Source organism: Trichechus manatus, unplaced genomic scaffold (assembly GCF_000243295.1).
Source record: "Trichechus manatus latirostris isolate Lorelei unplaced genomic scaffold, TriManLat1.0 scaffold00295, whole genome shotgun sequence".
Taxonomy (NCBI): Eukaryota; Metazoa; Chordata; class Mammalia; order Sirenia; family Trichechidae; genus Trichechus; species Trichechus manatus.
Window position 1 is genome coordinate 346,274 of NW_004444231.1, and position 22,704 is coordinate 368,977.

Consider the following 22,704-nt stretch of genomic DNA (forward strand, 5'->3'; position numbering starts at 1 on the left):
ATAAAACAAAACGAGACTAGTGGGGCACAACAGTCCAGGGACAAGGACTAGAAGGCAGGAGGGGACAGAAAAGCTGGTGATAGGGAACCCAAGGTTGAGAAGGCACAGTGTTGACATGTTGTGGGGTTGTTAACCACGTCATAAAACAATATGTGCACTAACTGTTTAATGAGAAACTATTTGTTCTATAAAACTTCATCTAAAGTACAATAAAATACGTAAATAAATAAAAATTTAAAAAAAAAAAAGTTTGCAAGCAACCGTCTAAGATACATTTATTGGTCCCATCCCATCCAAGCAAAGGATAATGAAGAAAACCAAAGACACAAGGAAAATATTAGCCCGAAGGACTAAAGGATCACACGAGCCAGAGTCTCGACTAGCCTGAACCCAGAAAACTAGATGGTGCCCGGCTACCACCAACAACCACTCTGACAGGGATCACAATAAAGAATCCTGGACAGAGTGAGAGAAAAATATAGAACAATATTCAAATTCATGAAAAAACACCAGATTTACTGGTCTGACAGAGACTGGAGGAACCCCTGAGACTATGGCCCCTGGACACCCTGCTAACTCAGAACTGAAACCACTCCCGAAGCTCACTTTTCAAACAAAGATTAGACATGCCTATAAAACAAACAATAACACATGTGAGGAAAATGCTTCTCAGTTCAATCAAATATATGAGTCCAAATGGGCAACGAGAAGGCAGGAAAGGACAGGAATTGGATGAACAGACACAGAGAACCAAGTGTGGAAAGGAGGAGCAAAGAGGCAGCATGCTGTCACATTACGAGGACTGCAGTCAATGTCACAAAAACAATGTGTATAAATTTTTGAATGAGAAACTAACTTGAGTTGTAAACTTTCACCTAAAGCACAACAAAATTAAAAAAAAAAAATCAAAAGGAAAATAAATAAATGCCCATCTACTCACAAAAGGTTGAAAAATTATGGTACATGCAACACAAGACCTATTATGCAACCAATAAAAGTATAAACCAAAAATATTAGTAAAATTGTTTTAAATATAAAAAATATCAGTATTGGCTCCCCTGTAGAGAAACAGACTCTCTCATAATATGCTAGTGTGGGTGTAAACAGGTACATCGTAGAGGAAGAAAACTATGAAAATTTAAAATTTCCATGCCATTGATACAGCAATCTACCCTCCAGGAATTTGTCCTACAAATATAATGGCATGACAATCTAAAGACAGATGTGCAAGGATGTTCACTGCAGCCTTTCTTATAAGAAGACGACTTGGAAAAGACCTAAATGTCCACTAGTAATAAAATGGTGTAATACATTATATGTCTACACAATGAAGTAATAACACAAACATAAAAAAGAATGAGGTCACTCTATATTACTGAACCGGAAAGATAAAAGACAGTCAGGATATATTAAGTATAAAGAGCAAGCTGACGACTGTTCTTTCTGTATGTTTTAAAATTTTTATAATAAAAAAAATGATGGGGGAAAAACAGATGCTTTGCCTTTTTCTGAGGATCTCAGAAGTTTGGACAGCTGAACCCTGCCTCCCTTACCCCACCATATCTGACCACCAAGTTTTCTGACCTGCACTGCTAACATAGTCATTTCCTCTACTTGACTCAGTGGTTTCTCTAGATCTCTTCTGTTCTTCCCTGGAATAAATATTTTAAAACATATTTTAAAAACAAATTTTAAATTACCCTCTTTTCTGTTATGATAATGCATGTCTTAATATTCTTGTGATGGAAATCCCTTGGTATAAATCAACATAAAAATCAAGTGTTAGTTCACCTCTTGTGAACTACAACCCCTTTTAAATGAGGAATACCCTTGTTTAAAGAATGCACTTGTATCCTAGTATATTCATAATTCTAAGTCAACCATGTTTCCTAAGGTCATAACAAATTAGTCTTAAGATCTCAGATTCACTTTATTACCACTTTGTGTATTATACAGAAATGAAAATAAGAGATCATAGCACTGTGTTCACCCTAATTCTCAATTCTCTCTTGAAAATTACTGGGTTCTTCATTATTATTCTACACCACGGGTCAGAAAACTACAGTCTGCCACCTGTTTTTCTACACGCTAAGAAAAACTTTTACCTTTTTAAATGGTTAGGAGAAAAAAAAAATTAAAAGGAGAATAATTCATGACACATGAAAATTATATGAAGTTCAAGTTTCAGCATCCACAAAACTGTATGGGAACACACCTATTCGTTTAGCATTTTCTAATGCTGCTTTCATGCTAAAAAGACCGAGTTGAGTAGTGGCAACAAACACCACATATGCCTCAAAGCCAAAAATAAGTCCTATCTGGCCTTTTACAGATAGTCTGGCAATCCCTGTTCTATGCCATACTTCATGCCCTTTATACTTTATAGTTTTACCTAGACATTTCTCTCCTTTTCCCTCACTATTTAGCGTAAAGTCCGCTTAATAATCTGCTAGTCTCCAGGCAAGCAAATTCTTCGGTCTTGGAAAAGCATTACCTCCTGGGAATTTCCTTAGTCTAACCAACATTCTTGGTCCTTAAAAACAGAAAACCAGATAGAAGTGCTATCAACACCTTAAAAGTTACAATTAACAAATCAAAACCAGAACCAAATGTCACCAGCATCTCTCTCCTTCCAAGAGGCTAAAAAGGCTGACCCTCCAGCTACTCTCCCTTAGAATTAACGTGATTTGTGAGTGGGAACAAGTACTGCTGCTAAAATAAGATCCCTAAGGATCAAATAGTAATGAGAAAAAATGTGACTACCGGTAGTCCCCAACTTAAGACCGCATTCAGATGACTCCGTAATAAGAAGGTTCTGACATAAATCGAATAATCTTTTAAGTTTTCATTATCGCCTTTTATTATCAATACAGTAACTTTTAAAATCGATCTTTGTCTTTGGGGGTTAGAAACATTACATATAAACATCTGCGAGTGAACATCTAGAATGAAAACACCAGCAAATTACGTGTTGTAGCACTGTATATAGTACATGTAACTAACAATGAGACATACAAAAAAAAAAAAGGACGGTTGTAAGTGCGGTTTGTCCTAACTCCAATACACAGTAAATCAGGGACTACCTATAAATGTAGTTTTCTCAAGTTTTCCTTCAAATCTTTGGCTACCGAAAAAAATGAACAAAAGCAAAGGAACAATAAGAAAAAAGCAGATCAACTGTATTTAGCATGTGCGATCCTAAATATTTATACATTAGTCATTTGATCGTATTTTCCGCAAGTAAAAAATTTCTGGCTATCAGGATGAGAGGTTATATATTGCGCAGTGTTTGTAAGCAGCATCAGAACTTCGCTGGTGGCAAGCTGGGCCATTTCCTCTCCAAGACGGAGGGTACAAACTGCTTTCTTTTCTACCAGCAGTTTCATACTCTTAGCACTAATTCCTCGGCAGTTCCAGCCCCTCTACCCAGCACGTATTCCTTCTCAGCGCCATCACACTTCTATCCAGCGGACTCCTCCCCAGCCCTATCACACCTCTACACAGCGCCTACTCCTCCGGGAGAAGTCCCCCCCCAGCCCATGCCCCAGCTCCTCTCCAGACCCACCACACCTCTACCCAGCAGACTCCTCCTCAGTCCCATCACCTCACCCTCTTCCTCCAAAGTCACAGGCCTGCGCAGCTTCCAGCAGCAGAACAAGACTAGAATGCAAAGCCTGGGGTCCCCGCACACACGGAGAAACTCAGTCCCAGACGTGCAAAGATCAGGCATTGGGTCGCATTCAGTTAACTAGAGTTTACGTAGCGTTTGCTGCGGTCGGCCCCCAGCGAAGAGCTGGGGATACAAAGGTGAGCAGCAGAGACATGGTAACAGCTTTCTGGACTCTCACTCTAGCAGTAGAAGCAGATAATTTCGACAAACTCGCCAAGGCAGGGGCTGGACGAAGAACTTTTGAAGCACTCGAAGAGAGAATTTAAAAGACTTACATTCAACTGTCGGAAGTGACGTCCCAGCAGAGACCTGCAGGTCCGCCACGTAACTGGACACCACCTCAACTAGAACTTTCTACTGGACTGGACTGGAGAGAGGAAAAGTGTGGCTGGACCATAACAACCTGCCCTTGCCCTGCATCTCCCAGCTCCTCTGGGGACCCACCGAGCTGGATCAGAGCCCGGGCCGCAGCCTGGACAGGAGAGCTCTTCCCGCCCCGGCGCCTATCGGCGCCCTGCGGACAATGGGCTTCAGCATTCAACCACGCGCATGCGCGGCCCTTTTTCTCCAGCGGATTCTTCGGGTCACCTGGACGCCGGCATCTCAGCCACTTGCCCCTCTAGGTCCCTTTTCGCCCTTGACGCCTCCTGCTGATTCTCACCTCCGGCCCCATTTCTCCTTCTTCTGCAGGCACCGCTAGGCCCTCACACAGCCGTCCGCAGGAACCCGACTTCTACTCCACAAGAGCCTCTCCGCGCGGCACGGCTTCCGCTTCCGGCGAGTATTGTGTGTCGCGCTGCGGGGCGGGGGGAGGAGGAAGGAGGGAGGCAGCGCTCCGGCGGCTCCGCGCCCCGCACTCCCGGACCCGAAGCCGGGAAGGTAGGTGCCGTCCCGCTGCCGCGCCCGTGCCCCGGGGCCTATCCCGGCCGGCCGGCTCCACCTGCCGCGTCCCAGCGACCCGCGACTGCGTCACCGGCCCCCCGCACGTAACTACAGCTGCCTCCGCCCGCCTCAGGCCCGGGCGGACGTTTTGCCGCCCCGGCGACGTCAGCGCGTCCGGCGTTGCTTGGCTACCCCGCCGTTCCCCCGTCCCGCTGCCGCTCGCCTCCCGAGGTGAAACTCTGACGCCGTCACCGCCGATCTCGGCTGCGTCATAGCGGCCGGCATCCCACCTTAACGTCACACCTCCAAACTGGACGCGCGTCCCTCCCTCCCCCGCCAGGCACGACGTTTCCTCACCCCACTCTCCAATCCCCTGCGCCAGATCTGGCGGGAGAAGATGGAGACCGGGGTGGGACAGAGTTGTGGACAACGCTCAGGAGAGGGTCGCAAGGTGGGACCTTGGACAGTGGTAGAAACAGAATGAAGACATCCCTGAAGTTTGCCCTTGCACTGAAACACGAGGAATAGAGGGAGAGGAAGGACTAACCCACAGGCAAGCGAGGCCTCACGTGGGCTCAAAGTCCTGTCCATACTTCCCAGACCCTTTCTCTCTGTTTCACACCACTTCTCTGTTTTCTCTGCCAGTCTAGATCTATCCTGGCCCCTAACTGCATATAATTCAACTCACTTCAGGTGAGAAGGCCACTTAGTTTCTAAGAAGATTGAGGAAGGGCCAAGGTCACCAATCAAAATTGGATTCCCATAGTTAGAGAAAAATCATCTGACAGAACTCATCTAATGTTGGGGGAAAAATTCTAGTCTAAATAACGTACTGAGTCCCTACTCCAAATTAAACACCATATGTACTGTCAGTATATCAAAACCAAAAACCACACCCATTGCCATTGAGTCAATTCCAACTCATAGCAACTCTATATAGTTGTTAATAATTGTTAGCCCAACTCATTACATGGCCACTTCTCTCTCAGCACATAGATCTGCTAAATTTCCTCGGGTTGATAGGTGTGCAGGGTGGGTATGAGGATAGAGAAAAGAGCTTAACTCATGGATAAAAGTGTTGCCATTTTAAAGATGGAATAGGGGACCAGCCTTCTGCTTTAGAAATCTCTTCGCTGCATTTCCAATTGTTTTGAGGCATCACTTGAGGGAGATTTTGATGCTTATTTACTTTCTTTCTCTTAATCCCCAACCACTCCAGAACCTATTAGTTGGAGACAGAGTTATGTCCAGGGAATTAATCATGAATAGCTATCTTGGAAGACTGCAGTCATTGCTGAATATTTAGAGTAGACTTATCAGCGCTCTTTTCAAAAGGTTATTGTTTTGAGCTCAATAAAGTGCTCTTTAGTATAGTTGCCGTGAATTTATCATTTTTCAGCGGTTCCAACTGTCCAAATGCACAGAAATAGAAACGGGATGTTGTGTGAGTCGTTTCATTTCGGGAATTTTCTCTAGGCTAGTCTGATAAAGAGTAATTTCAAGCTCTCTTCTAAAGAGGAGGTTGTTATCTTCACCTAACCCATTCCATTTACTACCCTTTGAAAGAATGAGAGACGAGTGTCAGGGAATCAAGATTAGGCTTTATTAATACCTTGACTTTTATGGCGCTGGTGGTGTAGTGGTTAAGAGCTATGGCTGCTAACCAAAAGGTCGGTGGTTTGAATCCACCAGGCGCTCCTTAGAAGCTCTACAGGGCAGTTCCGCTCTGTCCTATAGGGTCGCTATGAGTTGGAATCAACTAGACAGCAACGGTTTTGGGTTTTTGTTTTTGTTTTTGGCTTTTATGACAGTTTGCAGTTTCCCAAACTCCTTTCTCATCTATGAGAAAATATATCAAGCTAGGGATACATTGTTTGGAACTAATTAGTTCCAAGATACAAATGGGATGAACCTGATCAGGAGTACACTGGTCTAGGGTAGGGAGAAGCCTCTGTTTTTAACAAGAGAAAGCAGAGGTAAGAGACAGGAAATATTGACGGGTGAGTGTCAGTTTGCTGAAGAGAAAAAAAAGATAAGGTTGACAGCTGGGAGTCACATTTTAAAATGGAGAAAGAAAAGAGGTTGAATCAAGTAGGTGGGTGCGGAGGGGAAGACGGAGTATGCCAAGATGGGTTAAACCTGGAGGTAGGGTTTAATATGAGAGTAAATGTCAGGCCAGGGATGCCAAAAAATTAAACCTCCAACTAATATTTTTCTTTTCTCTGCCCCTCCTCCTATCCCCAAGTTAAATAATGGCAGAGACGGGTCTGTTAGAGGCTGGGGCCTCTGCAGCGTCCACGGTTGCAGCTCTGGAGAACTTACAGGTGGAGGCAAGCTGCTCTGTGTGCCTAGAGTACCTGAAGGAGCCTGTCATCATCGAGTGTGGGCACAACTTCTGCAAAGCTTGCATCACACGCTGGTGGGAGGACCTGGAGAGGGACTTCCCTTGTCCTGTGTGTCGAAAAACATCCCGCTACCGCAGTCTCCGTCCCAATCGGCAACTAGGCAGCATGGTGGAAATTGCCAAGCAGCTCCAGGCTGTCAAGAGAAAGATCCGGGATGAGAGCCTCTGCCCCCAGCACCATGAGGCCCTCAACCTCTTCTGCTATGAGGACCAGGAGCCTGTATGTTTGATATGTGCAATTTCCCACACGCACCGGGTCCACACTGTTGTGCCACTGGACGATGCCACACAGGAGTACAAGGTGGGGAACCAGATGCATGATACCAACATGGGGAAAGAGGGCAGAGCAGCAGTGGATGGGAGACTCCCTGAGTAGAGGATTATAAATTCCTCGAGAGGAAGACTATCTCTCGTCTTCACTGTGTAATCCTGTCAGAGCTGCACACACTGAGGGCGCACACTGATCACCTCAGTTATCCTCAAGTATGAAAAGCAGTGGTGTGTTGTTGTTGTTGTTAGGTGCCATTGAGTTGATTCCAACTCATAGTGACCCTGTGTACCACAGAACGAAACATTACCTCGTCCTGCGCCATGCTCATAATCGTTGTTATGCTGGAGCCCATTGTTGCTTCCACTGTGTCAGTCCATCTTGTTGAGGGTCTTCCTCTTTTTCGCTGACCCTGTACTTTAACAAGCGTGATGTCTTTTCTCCAGGGACTGATCCCTCCTGACAACATGTCCAAAGTATGTAAGACGTAGTCTTGCCATCCTTGCTTCTAAGGAACATTCTGGTTGTACTTCTTCCAAGACAGATTTGTTCATTCTTTTGGCAATCCATTGTATATTCAATATTCTCCGCCAATACCACAATTCAAAGGCGTCGGTTCTTCTTCTGTCTTCCTTGTTCATTGTCCAGCTTTGGCATGCATATGATGCGATTGAAAATACCATGGCTTGGGTCAGGCACACCTTAGTCTTCAAAGTGACATCTTTGCTTTTCAACACTGTAAAGAGGTCTTTGCAGCAGGTTTGCCCAATGCAATGTATGTGGAGGATCCAAAATTACTCCCTTGGCTTTTGCAACACATTTGAGAAGTTTGTATGTGTAATCTTGGAACGTGTCATATTTTTCATAAATGAATGAAACCACATAGAGAAGATCTAACTTAGGAAGAGCTGAACAGTGATCTGGTTCCCTCATTCTTTCCCTCTGCTCAGAACACCCCTTGTTTGTATTGGTATTGGGAGCACGTAATACCACTTCTTTAGACTGATAACCACCAGTCCAAGCTTAACCAGTCTGTTGTTCGCATCTTCCCTAGTAGTGGATAACATAGCATCTGGTTTAACTTGCCGCTGGGACATGGTAGATACTTGAATAATGGGGAACTAGAGATTTCATTATTTTAGCATGTTGTCACTTTACTTTGCTTAATTATGTTGGAAACAAGATTTGAAGTAATGTATATGCAATCAAGATTTTATTATTTTTATAGGTGTTTACAGTTGGATGGAAGGACAGGTTTAAAGAAGGATATCAGGGTACAGAAGTAGGTCACTTTGACAGTAATAGGCAGTTACCTGAGTAAGAAAATGGACAGGATTGGGGAAAGACACAGAGTTGGTACCTGTTGGACAGCTATAAGAGTCAGAAGAAAGTTGGGTGAGCAGAGATAACTTGGACAGGCCGGTGGCAGGTCCAGTAAGAAGCTGACATCCCAAATGACAGGCAAGTAAGGGAGTTGGATCAAGAGGTGGTGAGATGGGAAATAAGCAAACAAATGGGTTGACCTCTGAATGAAGCATGTGCTAGCCAGCCTCAATTGTTACCTTTCCCACTTCCTTCCCAACCCTCAGGAAAAGCTACAGAAGTGCCTGGACCCCCTGGAGCAGAAGCTGCAGGATATCACCCGCTGCAAGTCCTCTGAGGAGAAAAAGCCTGGAGAGCTCAAGGTACAGGCAAGCTGTTTCATTTGGGCTCCTCTGCAGGTCTTTTCCTAACAGAGAATTAACCACAGACTAAATAATCCACCAGTTCTGATTCACTAGAATAATGCTATTCTCTCAAAATTGATGATACTTCATAAGGTTTGATTGTCATTAAACATTGCACTTAAATAACTTGTCATGAATTAGGTGTTCAGGGGAGGGATGTAAGAGGTGAAGGACAGACAGAACATCTTGCATCTGACAAGCTGAGGGAATTCATGTCGGTTGGTCTCATTTTTCTTTGTGAAGCAGGGAGGGAAGCTGTTTGTTGAGGGTGCTGGGATAAGAGTTTCTTAGAGGGATTGAGGAGAGGTGAATTTAGAAGATTCACTGGGGAAGAAGGGAGAAGGAGCTGACCAGGAGCTCACAGAAGAACTGCCCAGTGACTTTAAGACCACATTCTCTTGACTCAAGTAAGCTCAACTATTCTAGCTGATGTTGGTTCATTCCTAGAATGTTCTTCCCCTCCTAGCCTCCACCTATAGCATCCTATCTATCCTTCAGGTCTTAGGATGAAAGCCACTTCCTATACAGCTTTTCTTGACCCTTCAGAAATGAACTTCCTTAATTTTCATACTATTTTCCATCATTTCCGTAACATTACCATATTCAAGTTTGTACTGTGGTATTTCAATATCTGCCTTATTTCTTCTATTGGACAGTAAGCAATTATTAGTAGGAGTGATGATTACCCATTGCCACTGAGTCAATTCTAACTCATAGCAACCCTGTAGGACAGAGTAGAACTGCCCCATAGAATTTCCAATGCTGTAAATCTTTATGGAAGCAGACTGCCACATCTTTCTCCCTCGAAGCAGCTGGTGGGTTCAAACTGCCAGCCTTTTGGTTAGCGATCAAGCACTTTAACCACTGCACCACCAGGGCACCTACAGCAATGATAGTAACTGATATTGACACCTGTGCATTACTTCATTAGGTGCTCATGACATTCCAAATACACAAAATTTTGTATTAGGTCTCAAGGTTTTCCCTAGATTACAGTTCTAAGAATTCAGGCGAAGATTGGGGTAAGTGGGACATAGAGATGTTACAAGACAAAGAGAAGGAGGTCCTGGAGCTCATCTTTGGCAAGGGTGAACTTAGGTACCCTGTAGGGTAAGTGCTCTTATCCCCAGTTTACGCAGGAGGAAACTGAAACTTGGAGAAGTAACTAATCCAAAATCATACAGCCAGTAAGTGGCAAAACCAGGGATACTAGTTCTGTGTGAATTAGCAAATATTTATTAAACTCCTTGTACAGGCCAAACTCAGTATTTGGCACTCAGGGTACAGTGATGATCTGAAGTCCCTGCCTTCCTTGAGCTTACAGTGAAGTAGAGAAAATAGATAGTCACAGAAAGCACAGGTGCAAACTTATAAGTACACAACATAGAGATTTGGCCTAAGTAAAAGCTGCCAGAGAAGTAATGAGTGTTTGGAGTTGAGATTTAGGGATCACTGGAAGTTTAACAAAGTTTTTAAAATAGTACAAACAATGTTTTGTTTTGTTTTTAAATGAATCACCACATTTCAACAGAAGCAAATATTATTACTTTAGTCCTTTATACATTTGAACAAACCGAGCATGTGAATTTTTTAAAATTACTTTTGATTGCCAAAGTGAACTTCAAAAATCTTTTGTTCTTTTGGAGGGCTCCTGAAAAACTTAAAATACATGAAAATGATGTTTAGTCCAGTCACTAACTTTCCTCTTCCTGTTGATCACCTTGGTGGTGAGGGTTAGGGAGGAGAATAAAATTTTTAGAAACCTTATTCACTTCTTCATCCTTGAACAGAGCAGTGGTGTTTTTAAAAGGTAAATTATCATCTCAATGGTCTCTGAAACTGCCACCAACATTCCTGTTGTGGTTATTTGAATTCTCCTTCCTCTCTCCTTGAATTAATTTCTCCCCCATCTACACCTCCAGAATCAGACCCAGTACCCCTCTTAAAAATAATTTGTAGTTAACCATGGTAAATAAAAATTATAGATAAAAAAACCTATCTACCTAAAGTTTTTTTTTAAAAAAAAAAAGAACAGTCGTACTATAATATAATGGAAAAGTAGAAGGAAAGTAATTTATAACAAAATGCAGTATATTAATAGTTGGGGAAAGACACTACAATGTAATTATATACTTGTGTCTTATGAGAAATCATTGACAATGCAACAAATACAGATTTTCAGACTGAGGTAGGTACATGGTAATGTCGACTCAAGCACCACAAGTAGCTTAGTTCTTGGTGACATGATTTTTCAAAATGATAAATAACTTTTGGTAGTATTCTCAGAAAAACAAAATACAGTCTTACTGAGTTTTACCCAGTAGTTGCAGGTGCACTACTCAGGTACGCTTTGGAACAGAATATGATCTCACAACATTTGCCCTGAAAGTAAAACATAGTCCTCTTCTCTTATCTTTCCTTCTTTGTTTTTTAGAGGTGATGTGTGGGTAGAAGTTTTAGATTCATAGACATGGTAGTAGGAAGCTAAAAGGTTCTCCTCTTATAAACCTATCATCCCTTCTCTTTTCACTCTCTGTTTTTAGGGCAGTCATTTTAAATGAGGGTACTACCTCCTCCTAGGGACATTTTGGAAATGGGGGACATTACATGATATAGTAAAACCATTTAAGAATTACTCTGCATTTAATATAAAATGGTACTTAAGCTCAGGCTTATGTTTTGAATATCCAGCAAAACGTTAGGAAATGATGCTGGACATTGTGTGGGATTGTCTCAAATTGCAGGACTGCTAGCATCCTTGTCAGGAGCACCCCTACCATAGCAACCAAAAAAAAAAAAAAAAAAAAACTCCTCATTTCAAAATGTTCTTAGGAGAAGGTAACACCCTCATTATAAATCACTGCCCTACAGATACAGAGTGAAAAGGGATGATGGATTTATAAGAGGGAGAGAGCCTTTTAGCTTCCTATTTACCATGGTTATGAATCTGAAACTTCTCCCCACGCGTTATTTCTCAAATGAAGGAAGGAAAGAAAGAAAGAGAAGCAGACCCTTGTGTTTTACTTTCAGAGCAAATGTTGTGAGAGCATATTCTGTTTCAAAGTGCACCTGAGAACGCAGCAGTGGGAAAGGAAGCAGCAAGTGACCAGAGAACTGGAGCTAGTCAGCCTTGGCTGGGAACTAGCCTGAAATTCAGAAATGTCAAGCTTGTAAAGCCCAGCCCTGGCTTTCATCTTCACCCTCTCTTTGCCCTCCGCCTTGCCTTCTAGTCCCTACCTACTTCTTCCTTCTGGAGTCCCAGTCTCTGCTTCTCATTTTGCTTTACTTTTGGGTTAATCCCTCCCCATCAGTCAAAAGAAGCTTCTCCAATCCTTAGGAAGATCACTTGTTGGTGAGGTGGAGGTACAGAAGGGAAGGTGTGCTGAAGGATTAATGCTCACAAGGGGTACAGCTGGTGTTTTAGAATCCTATATTATGGTATCAGATTTCAGGAGTTCCTGAATGGTACAGACAGTTAAGTAATCAACTATTAGCCAAAAGGTTAATGGTTTTAACCCACCTAGAGGTGCCTCGGAAGACAGGCCCGGTGATACTGCTTCTGGATGGTCACAGCTTTGAAAACCCTATGGAACAATTCCACTCTGCACGCATGGGTTGCCATGAATCGGAATCAACTAGTTGGCAACCAACAGAAACAGTTATCGAATTTCAGGAATATTAATAGGTTTAAGTCTATATTCTGGTTTAGTGAAAGTGTGTTTCAAATTTTAAGCAGCTAATTTACCAACAAACTTCTGGAACCCTTTCTTGGATGGGAACTGCCAATTCTATGAAGTGACTTGAAACTGTTTTCTCAGCCCTGAAATCTATGTATGTATTTTGTAACAACTCATTACTAAAACACTTACTGATTCCTTTCCAGTTGGTTGTCTGGTTTTTCTCAGGTAGATGTCTTGCAATATACAAATAATGACAATCTGATCTCTAACTTTTCCATATTTGTACTTTCCTTTCTTGACAGATTGCCTTAACTGAAACTTTAGAGTTGGGTAATAGCAGAGAGAGAGAGCTATCTCTGAAATATCTGAATAATACATGTCATCATATTATTGAGTTCTAATGTCCTGAGTGCATTTTATTAAAACATAAAAGATAAAACTTTTTTAGAAGTTTATTTGATAAAGTAATTTTTTTTTAATTATCACTTTTTTTTATCTTCACTATACTAAATCGTCATTGGGGGCGGGGAGTGACAGTAGGGATAGAGCCATTCTTTACAGAAGGAAATTCCAAGAAAAAACGAGTATCCTATTTAAGTATTTCCAGTGTCTTTGGAGGTGTGTTAATTCATACACGTTGTGGCTGGGAGGAGAGCTCACTCATGGCTCACCGACTCCACTGATAAAACATTCTTCCTCTGTCCTCAGAGACTGGTGGAGAGTCGCCGGCAGCAGATCTTAAGGGAGTTTGAGGAGCTTCATAGGCGATTGGATGAAGAACAGCAAATGTTGCTTTCTCGACTGGAGGAGGAGGAACAGGATATTCTGCAGCGACTCCGAGAAAATGCTGCTCACCTCGGGGACAAGCGCCGGGACCTGGCCCACTTGGCTGCCGAGGTGGAGGGCAAGTGCTTACAGTCGGGCTTCGAGATGCTTAAGGTTCGACCTTTGCCCCTGTGTAGCCTCTCGGGTCAAGCACAATACAGCTTTGCACAGGCCAGTCTAGTGACCCTGGATGCTCAACCTTCTGCTCTGCTGCTCTAACCCCCGTTATTTCTTCTAGACATGCTCAAAGGATCTTCTACTGAAGGCTTTTCTGATTTCTCCCATTGCCTTCTAATCATCTCTCTGTTCTTATGTCTTTTCAACAATTATGTGCTTAATTCGAACAAAGAAAAAATTTACTATTTTGAAGCATAGAAAGTCTAGTCTGAATTAGTGAAAAACTAGGCATTAAAAATTTTGCGAATACAGTTATCATTACTTTCAAGTCCTGGAATTCAATTTACCTAGTGCTAAAAAAAAAAAGAAAGTCATAGTTTCAAGGATGCTTGAAATTATGTGTAATAATATATTGCTTTTGATCTGCAAATCAAAAAAACTGCCTTCGAGTTGATTCTGACTTCTAGCAACCCTAGAGGACAGAGTAGAACTTCCCCATAGGGTTTCTAAGGCTGTAGATCTTTATGGAAACAGACTGCTACATGTTTCTTCCAAGGAGTGGCTGGTGAGTTCAAACTGCCGACTTTTCTGTTAGCAGCTGAGCACTTTAACCACTTTGCCACCAGGGCTTCTGTGATATGTAAATAGTGCCTCTAAAATGTTTGAAAGAATTTGTTTTCTTTGGCAGATTAATGATGTTAGCTAGACTATAGGAAACATATTTATTTTAGTGATGAGAGTACCAGCGTTTGAATCAGTGGGGCTTTATTGTACATTTATGTGCATGTTATGTATTGCTTGGTATTTATATTTGTATTCTTTCATGTATGTGTGTTCTGCCTTCCACATTAAACTGGGAAATCTTGTGGGGCGAGGGGCTAGAGATTTGTCTTCTTTTGTTCTGGACCCCAGGTGTTCTCTAATCAGGGGCTGACACACAGTTATTAATGTTTATTTAACAATCCAGAGGAGGGATACCAAACCACAGCAGTAAATTGTGACTCATTCCTATGCCACAAGTTTGGAATTCAGTCCCTCAAGGGGACTGAACTGTGTGATTGGTACTTGGGGGACAAAGTAAAGAGCAGACACACAATCCCTGTCCCTTGCGGTGAGCTCCCAGTGTCACTGAAGAACAAAGACAAACACACAAGAAACGATTTGGAAATTATACAAATTACCAAGCTTCATAATGACCGAAGTTGATAGTGGGGATTCGGTTGGGAGAGATGCACTTGGATCCTGACCCTTAGTTTACCCGTGCCTATTTTATAGATCTAGAACTTTCTGGGGGAGGATTGGATTTTTTGCCTTCAGAGCCCTTGAATACCAGGACCAATATTGCTTTCTTTTCTCCTTCCCTCTAGGATGTCAAAAGTACCTTGGAAAAGTAAGTGATCTCCTGTATTTCTTTGAGTGAGTTAGGTCTTGGCTTAGAGACTAGGGGTGCAGTAGAGTCAGGTGAGTGAGACTGGGAAAATCATGTAGTATCAGGGTAGGATATGGAAATAGGTTCTTCACCCATGAAGCCAGTTAGAGGGCAAATCATTGGGACTTCCTTGGTAAGGAGAATGATAATGTAGAATCAGATTCCATTCTGTCCTGTGGGGTATAATAGTGTCCAAACAGGATGTAAGGAGGAAGGGGGTGGGAGATGAGGAACTATGTTTATCATTATGCCTAAAATAGAAAAACACACCTAGAATGTTCTGAGACTCATTCTCAAGGTAAGGCTCTGTCCAGGAGACTATATGGCTCTCCATAGATTGGTAAAAGAAAGCAGTAGGCAAGTGCTCTTCTTCAGGGAGGGGGGAGAAAGTGGGAAGACGGAAATTTTTAGTTTCTCCCTAAAGATGAAAACATCTGAATACTACTTGGCTGAAGCTTCCCCTGTGACCCTGCCCTCTCTTCTCCTATCCCCCTACCCTCCTAGATGTGAGAAAGTGAAGACCATGGAGGTGACTTCCATATCCATAGAGCTGGAGAAGAACTTCAGCAATTTCCCCCGACAGTACTTTGCTCTGAGGAAGATCCTTAAACAGCTCATTGGTGAGTTGCTCCCAAAAGAAGACTAGCAGAGGGGATCAGCAGAGAAAAGAAAATCCTTAGGTCCTACCTCATCTGGGCTTCAGTTACCCCTCTGTCACTTCCCATGCTCACACTCTTCCCACCCCTTTACCTGGCTTTCAGTGTCACTCTCAATTGAGTCATAGAAATCAAGTGAGAGGAAGCCTTAGGTATCATCTACTCGTCTGTCTGTATTTTTCTAAATAAGAACCTAGGGAAGTTAAATAATTTTCCCAAGTCATCAGGTAGAGTGATCATATAATTTAGCACCTAAACTGGAACACTTAAGAGTGAAAGGGAGTGCCATTAATATTTATTCAGAGAAAATAGGCATAAAGCAGACACAGGGTCACACTATCTGAGACCATAATGCTGCCTTGCTCTGTGTCCTTCCTGCCACACTCGATTCTTTCTGGCCCTTGATTTTGCCTAGCTCTTCTCCACACAATGAGGTAGATGATGTCAGAGGGGGATGGCGAGAGGACTAGGCTGGAACCTAGACTACCTGCCCTTACAGGGTCAGGAGATCATTATCTGTTTATATTAGGGTCGAGGTGAAGAGTGAAGCCATTGTTTCCTCCCCTCTCATGGATGGCATCTTGGATTGAGAAAGTTAACCAAACCATGGTGTTCTGGGGACCTTTAGGAGAACAGGCTGTGTAAAGGTAGGCTGAAAGAGTGAGGCAGGGGTGATTAGCTATTCCCATCCTCATCTAGCTCCCTACTCTGGCTTCTCCCGCCAGCGGACGTGACCCTGGACCCTGAGACTGCTCATCCTAACCTAGTCCTGTCGGAAGATCGTAAAAGTGTCAAGTTTGTGGAGACAAGACTCCGGGATCTCCCTGACACACCACGACGTTTCACCTTCTACCCTTGCGTCCTAGCTACTGAAGGTTTCACTTCAGGTCGACACTACTGGGAGGTGGAGGTGGGCGACAAGACCCACTGGGCAGTGGGTGTGTGCCAGGACTCCGTGAGCCGAAAGGGCGAGCTAACTCCACTCCCTGAGACTGGCTACTGGCGGGTGCGGCTGTGGAATGGGGACAAATATGCAGCCACTACCACACCTTTTACCCCTTTGCACATCAAAGTGAAACCCAAGCGGGTTGGCATATTCTTAGACTATGAGGCTGGCACGCTGTCTTTTTACAACGTCACAGACCGCTCTCATATCTACACCTTCACTGACACTTTTACTGAGAAACTTTGGCCCCTCTTCTACCCAGGCATCCGGGCTGGTCGGAAGAATGCTGCGCCACTTACCATTAGGCCCCCTACAGATTGGGAGTGACAGGTAGGTAGGGACATGGAAATAACTGGGGTAAGGCAAGGTCAAGAGCTATGGGCCTTCCTTCCTGTGTCCTGCTGGAACGTCGTCCTGTCTGCCTGGTTCCAGTCCTGAATCGTCTAGGAGAAACACCTTGGTTTCTAGGATGGTTTGTGTGGAGGAGTAGGGCTGGGCTCGGATGAGAGCAAATGCGTCCTCCTCCTGACTGTTGGGGTGAGGAGCTGGTTCCCGGGGATTGCCTCCCCTGAAGTCCATCAGATTTTCTGTGGCACAAGGACGGATTGGGAAGGAAGGAGAGGCTTTTCCAGAAACAAAAAGCCGATAGGGGAGTCTGTCTTCCTCAAGCTGGAGGAGGAAACAGAAAGCTGTATACCTCCTTTTAGGGGGTTCTTTGACCCAGAACAGTCTTGTTTCTTGAGGAAAATCATAGAGGTCTGTGTACCTCTAGGTTGAATGAAGATGAATGACAGTTGCTCTCATGGTTCTAGAAGTTGAGGATGATTTCTGGTGCAGCAATTGGGCATTAATGTTAGAAGGAAGGTTAGGGAAGGGAGTTTCTTTGGTTTTCTATTCCCAGGCTAAGGTTACCATTATGAGTAGGATTGGCCAGAAGTCAGAATGTGCTAAGGGAATCAGGGAGAGGGAGAGGGGGTGGGAAGAAAGAACAGGAGAACTCAGGTCCCTGCCCAGCCTTTCAGCAGAGCTGACTTATTGCCTGCCTCCTTATAGTTGATTGTCTCCAAGGAGTCAGTCACCTTGCTTCTCTTCAGAGGCGAGATGGAAGAGATTCTGCAGACATGTGTACCCTTTCACTGCTTTCCCAAAAGAACTGGGAAGGGAGAGGGTCAGGTACTAGAGGAAAGAGAAAGGTATTTCCATCCAAAGTTCTGGCCTTAAGGCTATTAAGTAGTTTATTCTCAAGTTGTCAGTCTTGTTACCTGGCTGAGGTGTCCAAGCCAGAAAGGAAGAAAGGTGATGGAGTCTTTCTCACCCTAAGGATGGGTAGAAAAGGATGGTATGTGTAGAGAAGGCTGGATAGGCAACTCCCTTTCACCTATGTGCACTTGGCCTGGAACTCGTATTCAGAAGAGCCAGCCTTTTGCTTGTTTGTTGCCGACGTTCACCCTTTGCCATTTCTCTTTTGAGAAGGCAAATTATTTTAATATTAGGCCCAAATAAGCACGCTGCAGAGTACATATGTTGTCAAAAAAAGGTAAAGTGATGCATGCCAAACCAAACTAAAACGACTTGGATTATCTCCGCTTGGATAATCAAGAGTTGACAGAAGATTGGGACAAGAGACTGAAATTTACTGAGGGCATTTCAGCTCCTCCTCCCACCTTAGTAGGACTCTGTCCAGACTCTTCTCCTCTTACCTTTGTGCCTTGACTGTGGTTCTTTGTGGCAAGATACTTTGGTTCATTGAAATAATATGGAGCAAAGGACCCACTGAAGTGACCTGTGTTGTGTGGTAATTTGGCAGTGGCATGGTGTTGATGTCTGTAATAATCACTGGGGTGTTAAAAATGCATGTTCCTAGGTCTAACCCTCAGTGAATGATCAAGGTTTGGGGGGGCCCTGGGCATCTGCATTTGAAACACACTCCTCCCAGCTGAGTCTGGGGACCCTTGTGAAACTCGTTCTGGAGGAAGTTTCAACCATTTCCTTTCTGTGAACTGGAGAACTGGTTCCCTCCAGCAGCCTGGCAGGAGTCTTGGGGGAGAGAGGCTGTAACCTGTCCTGGCCTATGTTGCCCTCTCCTTGTCTCAGCATTCGTTTCTATTCTGCCCCTTCCATCCTTCTGCTCCTGACCTCAAAAACTTGGAGTCACTATGAAGAGGAGGTAAACAGGATGCCAAACAACAAATGGGAGAAAGAGGTCAGAAGTAGGGGTGTAAAGTATATGTTTATGTGGGGAGTGGGGTGTCATTTCAGAGGTAGGGGATGCTATTGATAGGTTTCTGTGATCCAGTGCCTAAGACTAGGATTAGAAGCCATTGACTCACCAAGTGAGGATCCCCTACTCTGTGTCCAGAACTGCCTAACAGGAAGTACGTTTGTTAAGTAGAAAGGAGGGGGACTAAGTTGTGCTTTCTTGTGCCAGGAGCCCTCTTCTCTCCATCACTCTCATGGTCCTTCCCACTTTCACTCCCACTGGCACACGTGCCTTTTTGAACATATAAGCACTGTTTCTTCTGTCTGTAGATCTTCAGGCATCTGCCTTTGGCTTCAGGACTACAAGTCTAGCTGGTTATAATTGCCATAACCAGTACCCAAACCTATCTGCATAGAGAGACCAGTCTTCTGTCCTGCAAATGTTTAGAAGTTTTAAGATCATCTGCTCCACTAGCCTTTCCAGTCTCTACTTGGTATAACTGGTTTGGGGCTTGAGGAAGACTCTGGAAGGAAGCCAAAGCTCAGAGGGACCCTGGGATTGCCGGGGATGGCTTTACAAACTAACTGGTCTGTGAGGCCACGGGGTGGCGCCAGAATACGTTCATCAAGAGAGCAGGGCGTGGGAGAGGCTCGCAGGCCAGAGGACTACACTTCCCAGGAGGCGTTGCGTAGACGCCCGGGGCCAGGAGAGCCGAGGGGTGGAGCCTGCGAACTGACCGGCTTGGGGTGCCAGCTCCCGGGAAGGCTGGGCCGGTGAAGAAGCGCGAGGCCTTCCAGAGAGTAAGCTTCTTGTACCAGGTGAGCCCGAGTCGGGGCGCACCGGGAAGGGTACCCGGTGCAGATGGCCCAGAATGACCGCTCCCCTCCCGAGGCCGCCCACTGCGTCCGCGCCGGACCCTAAGAACCAGGCTCTGGCGAGGTTTTATTGCCACACGGGGAGGACAATTGCAAAGCCGCTCGTCCTACCGCGGTGAGCGGACGCGAAGTTTCGCGGTGGGCAGTACTGGGGAAAACCGGAGAGTGAGCGCGGGTACCCGACCACCTTCCTCCTTCGCCCCCAGGGACCCTTCGGTGAAGAGGACCCTCTGTCGTGGCTGCTCTTCCCTTGTCATCCCGGACCTGACCTGCACCCAGCGCCAGAGACATGAGTGCCCTTGCCGAGGGGGGACAATTGCAGAGCAGGGCGGGGGGGAGAAGACGGGGTGGTTGGCAAGCGACCCCTTCCTGGCTTTAGATGAGTGTCAGGCATAGGGTTTGTAGGAGCCGGCTTTCTCCAGCGCCGGATTCAGTTGCTAATCCCACCTGGACAAACTAAACTTTGGGCTTGACTTTCATTCCCAACCTGGGCAGTAGAGAAGTAATAATAGATGCATCATAATAGATGTTATTTGGCGTCATGGAGGACATGATTCCTATCACCACTTAGTTTTCTGAGATGTGTCAAGTATTGTGCTAGCTTCATTTATTTTCGTTAAAATTGCAGTCTGTTGGGACAGAGTAATAGAAACAAAATAGAGTAGAAAAATGATTGAACTGGAGCAGAGTGCTGAGTTACTTATGCCAGTGGTGGTCAGGTTCATGGCATGCAAAGGGAGTGGGAGATAGACATTCTAGGCATGTGTGAGGACTTCAGACAAGGGAGCTTGTGGTGCTGCACAGAAATAACAGTTCAGGAGCCTGAAGTTTGAGGGAGGCACGGGCAAGACATGAAGCTGGAGAGGGAAACAGGCTAGATCTTGGAGAGTCTTGTTAAGGAGTTTGGACTTTATCTTAAACGGTGCGAAGAAATTGATGGGGTTTAGGCAGGGGCCTGACACCATCAAATTTGCATTTAAAGGAGGGAAGATAGAAAAAGAATTCCTTACTGAAAAGAAGTGGAGGCAAAACTGGATGCAGGATATCTTTTCTCCTGCTAAACCTGGGCACCCTCTTCCTTTTTTCCCACATCCACCCCAAGCCACAAGGGACAGCGCTGGACAGTATAGACCTGCCTAACATGCCAGTGCAGCCAACGATTCCTCAGTGATCCCAGTCATCTGCTCTGGGGAGACCGGCCTGAAGCCCAGCTGGCAACAGAGAGGTGAGAGGTGACAGAGAAAAATGGGGGCTGTCCCAGGAGATAGGGACGCATAGGTGGGTTCTCGGTTGGTGGGAGAGGCACCACAGTCAACTCTAATTCTGCTCCGCTACCCAGATCCCAAACCACCACAGCCCCTGCCAAGCACAGGTCACCTCATTCCAGAGGAGAAAGTGCAACCTCAGAGCCCCATCACCAGTGATGAATTCATCCTGTCTACCAAAGAAATAAAGTTTCATTCTGTTTCACTTTGTATAATTCTACTCTGTGGGGATTTCAGCTCTTCATTTCATTTTCCTCTGTTTCTGTCCGTATTTCTCTGTTGCTGTCTAACCTCTCCTTTGTCTTTACCATCCTTGTACTCCCACCATGTGGGGATGTCCTGACCTCCATCAGCCACTAGGCCCCACTAAGCAGCTCCAGTTTTCAGGACCCCGCTTCCAGTGTTTCGTCAGTGCAGTGCCATGTTTGGACCTCAGTTTCCAGAGCTGTCTGCAAGGCCTCAAGCCTTCTTAGAACATTCTGTCTTTAGATAGCTGTGACTATTGACTGAAGGACTAGACAGACTGCTGATGCTACTGCTCTGTTTTTAAGTGAGGGTAAAAATACGGGGGCATGGGGAGAGGGGGCAGTTTAGATCCTCCAGGCCCACTTTTCACAATCTCAGAGTTTTCTTCTTTTAAATTCTAATGAGGGAAATGGTGCAAACCTGAACTAAAAAAGTCAGAGGTGCTCACAAAAGGACACTGGCAGATATTGCACAGGTCCACTCCGTGGGTAAACTCTCAAGATTGTCTGAAGAATCCTTCAACAACTAAAATTGTTTTCTTTGATATCCCTCAAGAGCGTACTCAAGGACAGAATTCCCAGACTGGCCACTTTGCTGGCTTCCAGTTAATTGGTTTACCTAAAAGTATACAAACAAAATTCACTCTTCTCAACATGTAGTTTTTTTTTCTTCTTTCTCTTATCAGTCCTGTGTTGCAGTAATCTATTGCTGCATAAAAATCCCTTCATACATAATGTTGCTTAAAAGAATGTTTTATTATTTCCTGTGATTCTGTGGGTTAGGAATTCTGACAGAGCTGGGCTGGGTGGTTCTCCTGCTCACGTGGAATCAGCTGGACCGCTACACAGCTGCATTTAGGTGCTCGCTGGTCTGGAAGGCCTGAGAAGGCTCACTCACATGCTTGGCACCTCACTGCTTCTACATGTCACCTTTCCATGTAGCTAGCTTTGACATCCTCATAGCCTGACACTCTCAGGGTGGTTGGACTTCTTACATGCCTCTGACTTCCACAGAGAACATTCCAAAAGAAGCCTGTGGTGCAGTAAATCACTTAATATGGCTCTTCTAGCCATAGTCAGTGACTGGGTGGGACTATGCAAGTAAGGTGCTTGTGGCCCACCAAGGGGATTTGCATGCTAATAATGCAAATGTGGTGCATTGCACCTGTGTAGGATGGGATTATTCAAATAAGGTGTATGGAACCCGAACGACGGGATTGGTCAGTTTTGCCATCACACTAGGCTTAAAATGAGCCATCCCAAAGGGCAGAAAGGGAGGACCTCACAACGACCAAGAAGAGATGGGAGCAGAGCATGTCCTTTAGGCCCAGGAGACAGACAGCTGTAACACCATAGACAGCACAAGATGGCGACAAGTGGCAGCAGAGAAAATGGTGGCAGCAGAACGAGGAAACTGATGCGAGAAGGCGCTGTGGGCTTCCCAGCCCATGGAGCAAGGCGGTTACAGTGGGTGTGTCGACCTATGGAGCAAGAAAGCTGAGCACCTTTGGGCAG

General features: G+C 44.7%; 2 protein-coding genes across 3 annotated transcripts; both read left to right on the forward strand.

Moving 5' to 3' along the window:
• Positions 1-6,286: 6,286 nt before the first annotated feature.
• TRIM39 (tripartite motif containing 39) lies at positions 6,287-19,963 on the forward strand. Of its 2 annotated transcripts, XM_023725291.1 has the most exons (7): positions 6,287-7,257; positions 8,814-8,909; positions 13,340-13,570; positions 14,941-14,963; positions 15,507-15,622; positions 16,384-16,934; positions 19,886-19,963. In XM_023725291.1, the coding sequence occupies exons 1-6, from the start codon at positions 6,805-6,807 to the stop codon at positions 16,929-16,931; spliced, it is 1,467 nt and encodes a 488-aa protein (XP_023581059.1). In that variant the 5' UTR covers positions 6,287-6,804; the 3' UTR covers positions 16,932-16,934; positions 19,886-19,963. The 2 variants fall into 2 exon arrangements, with proteins under 2 accessions (XP_023581059.1, XP_004390418.1); XM_004390361.2 differs by lacking the exon at positions 19,886-19,963 and having other exon boundaries at positions 16,384-18,555.
• Positions 17,706-21,132, forward strand: RPP21 (ribonuclease P/MRP subunit p21). Its single transcript, XM_023725315.1, is given in 8 exon segments — positions 17,706-17,729; positions 19,497-19,622; positions 19,696-19,709; positions 19,711-19,794; positions 19,886-19,972; positions 20,782-20,903; positions 21,016-21,083; positions 21,085-21,132. Coding segments are annotated over 8 exon segments (573 nt in total).
• The last annotated feature ends 1,572 nt before the right edge of the window (positions 21,133-22,704 follow it).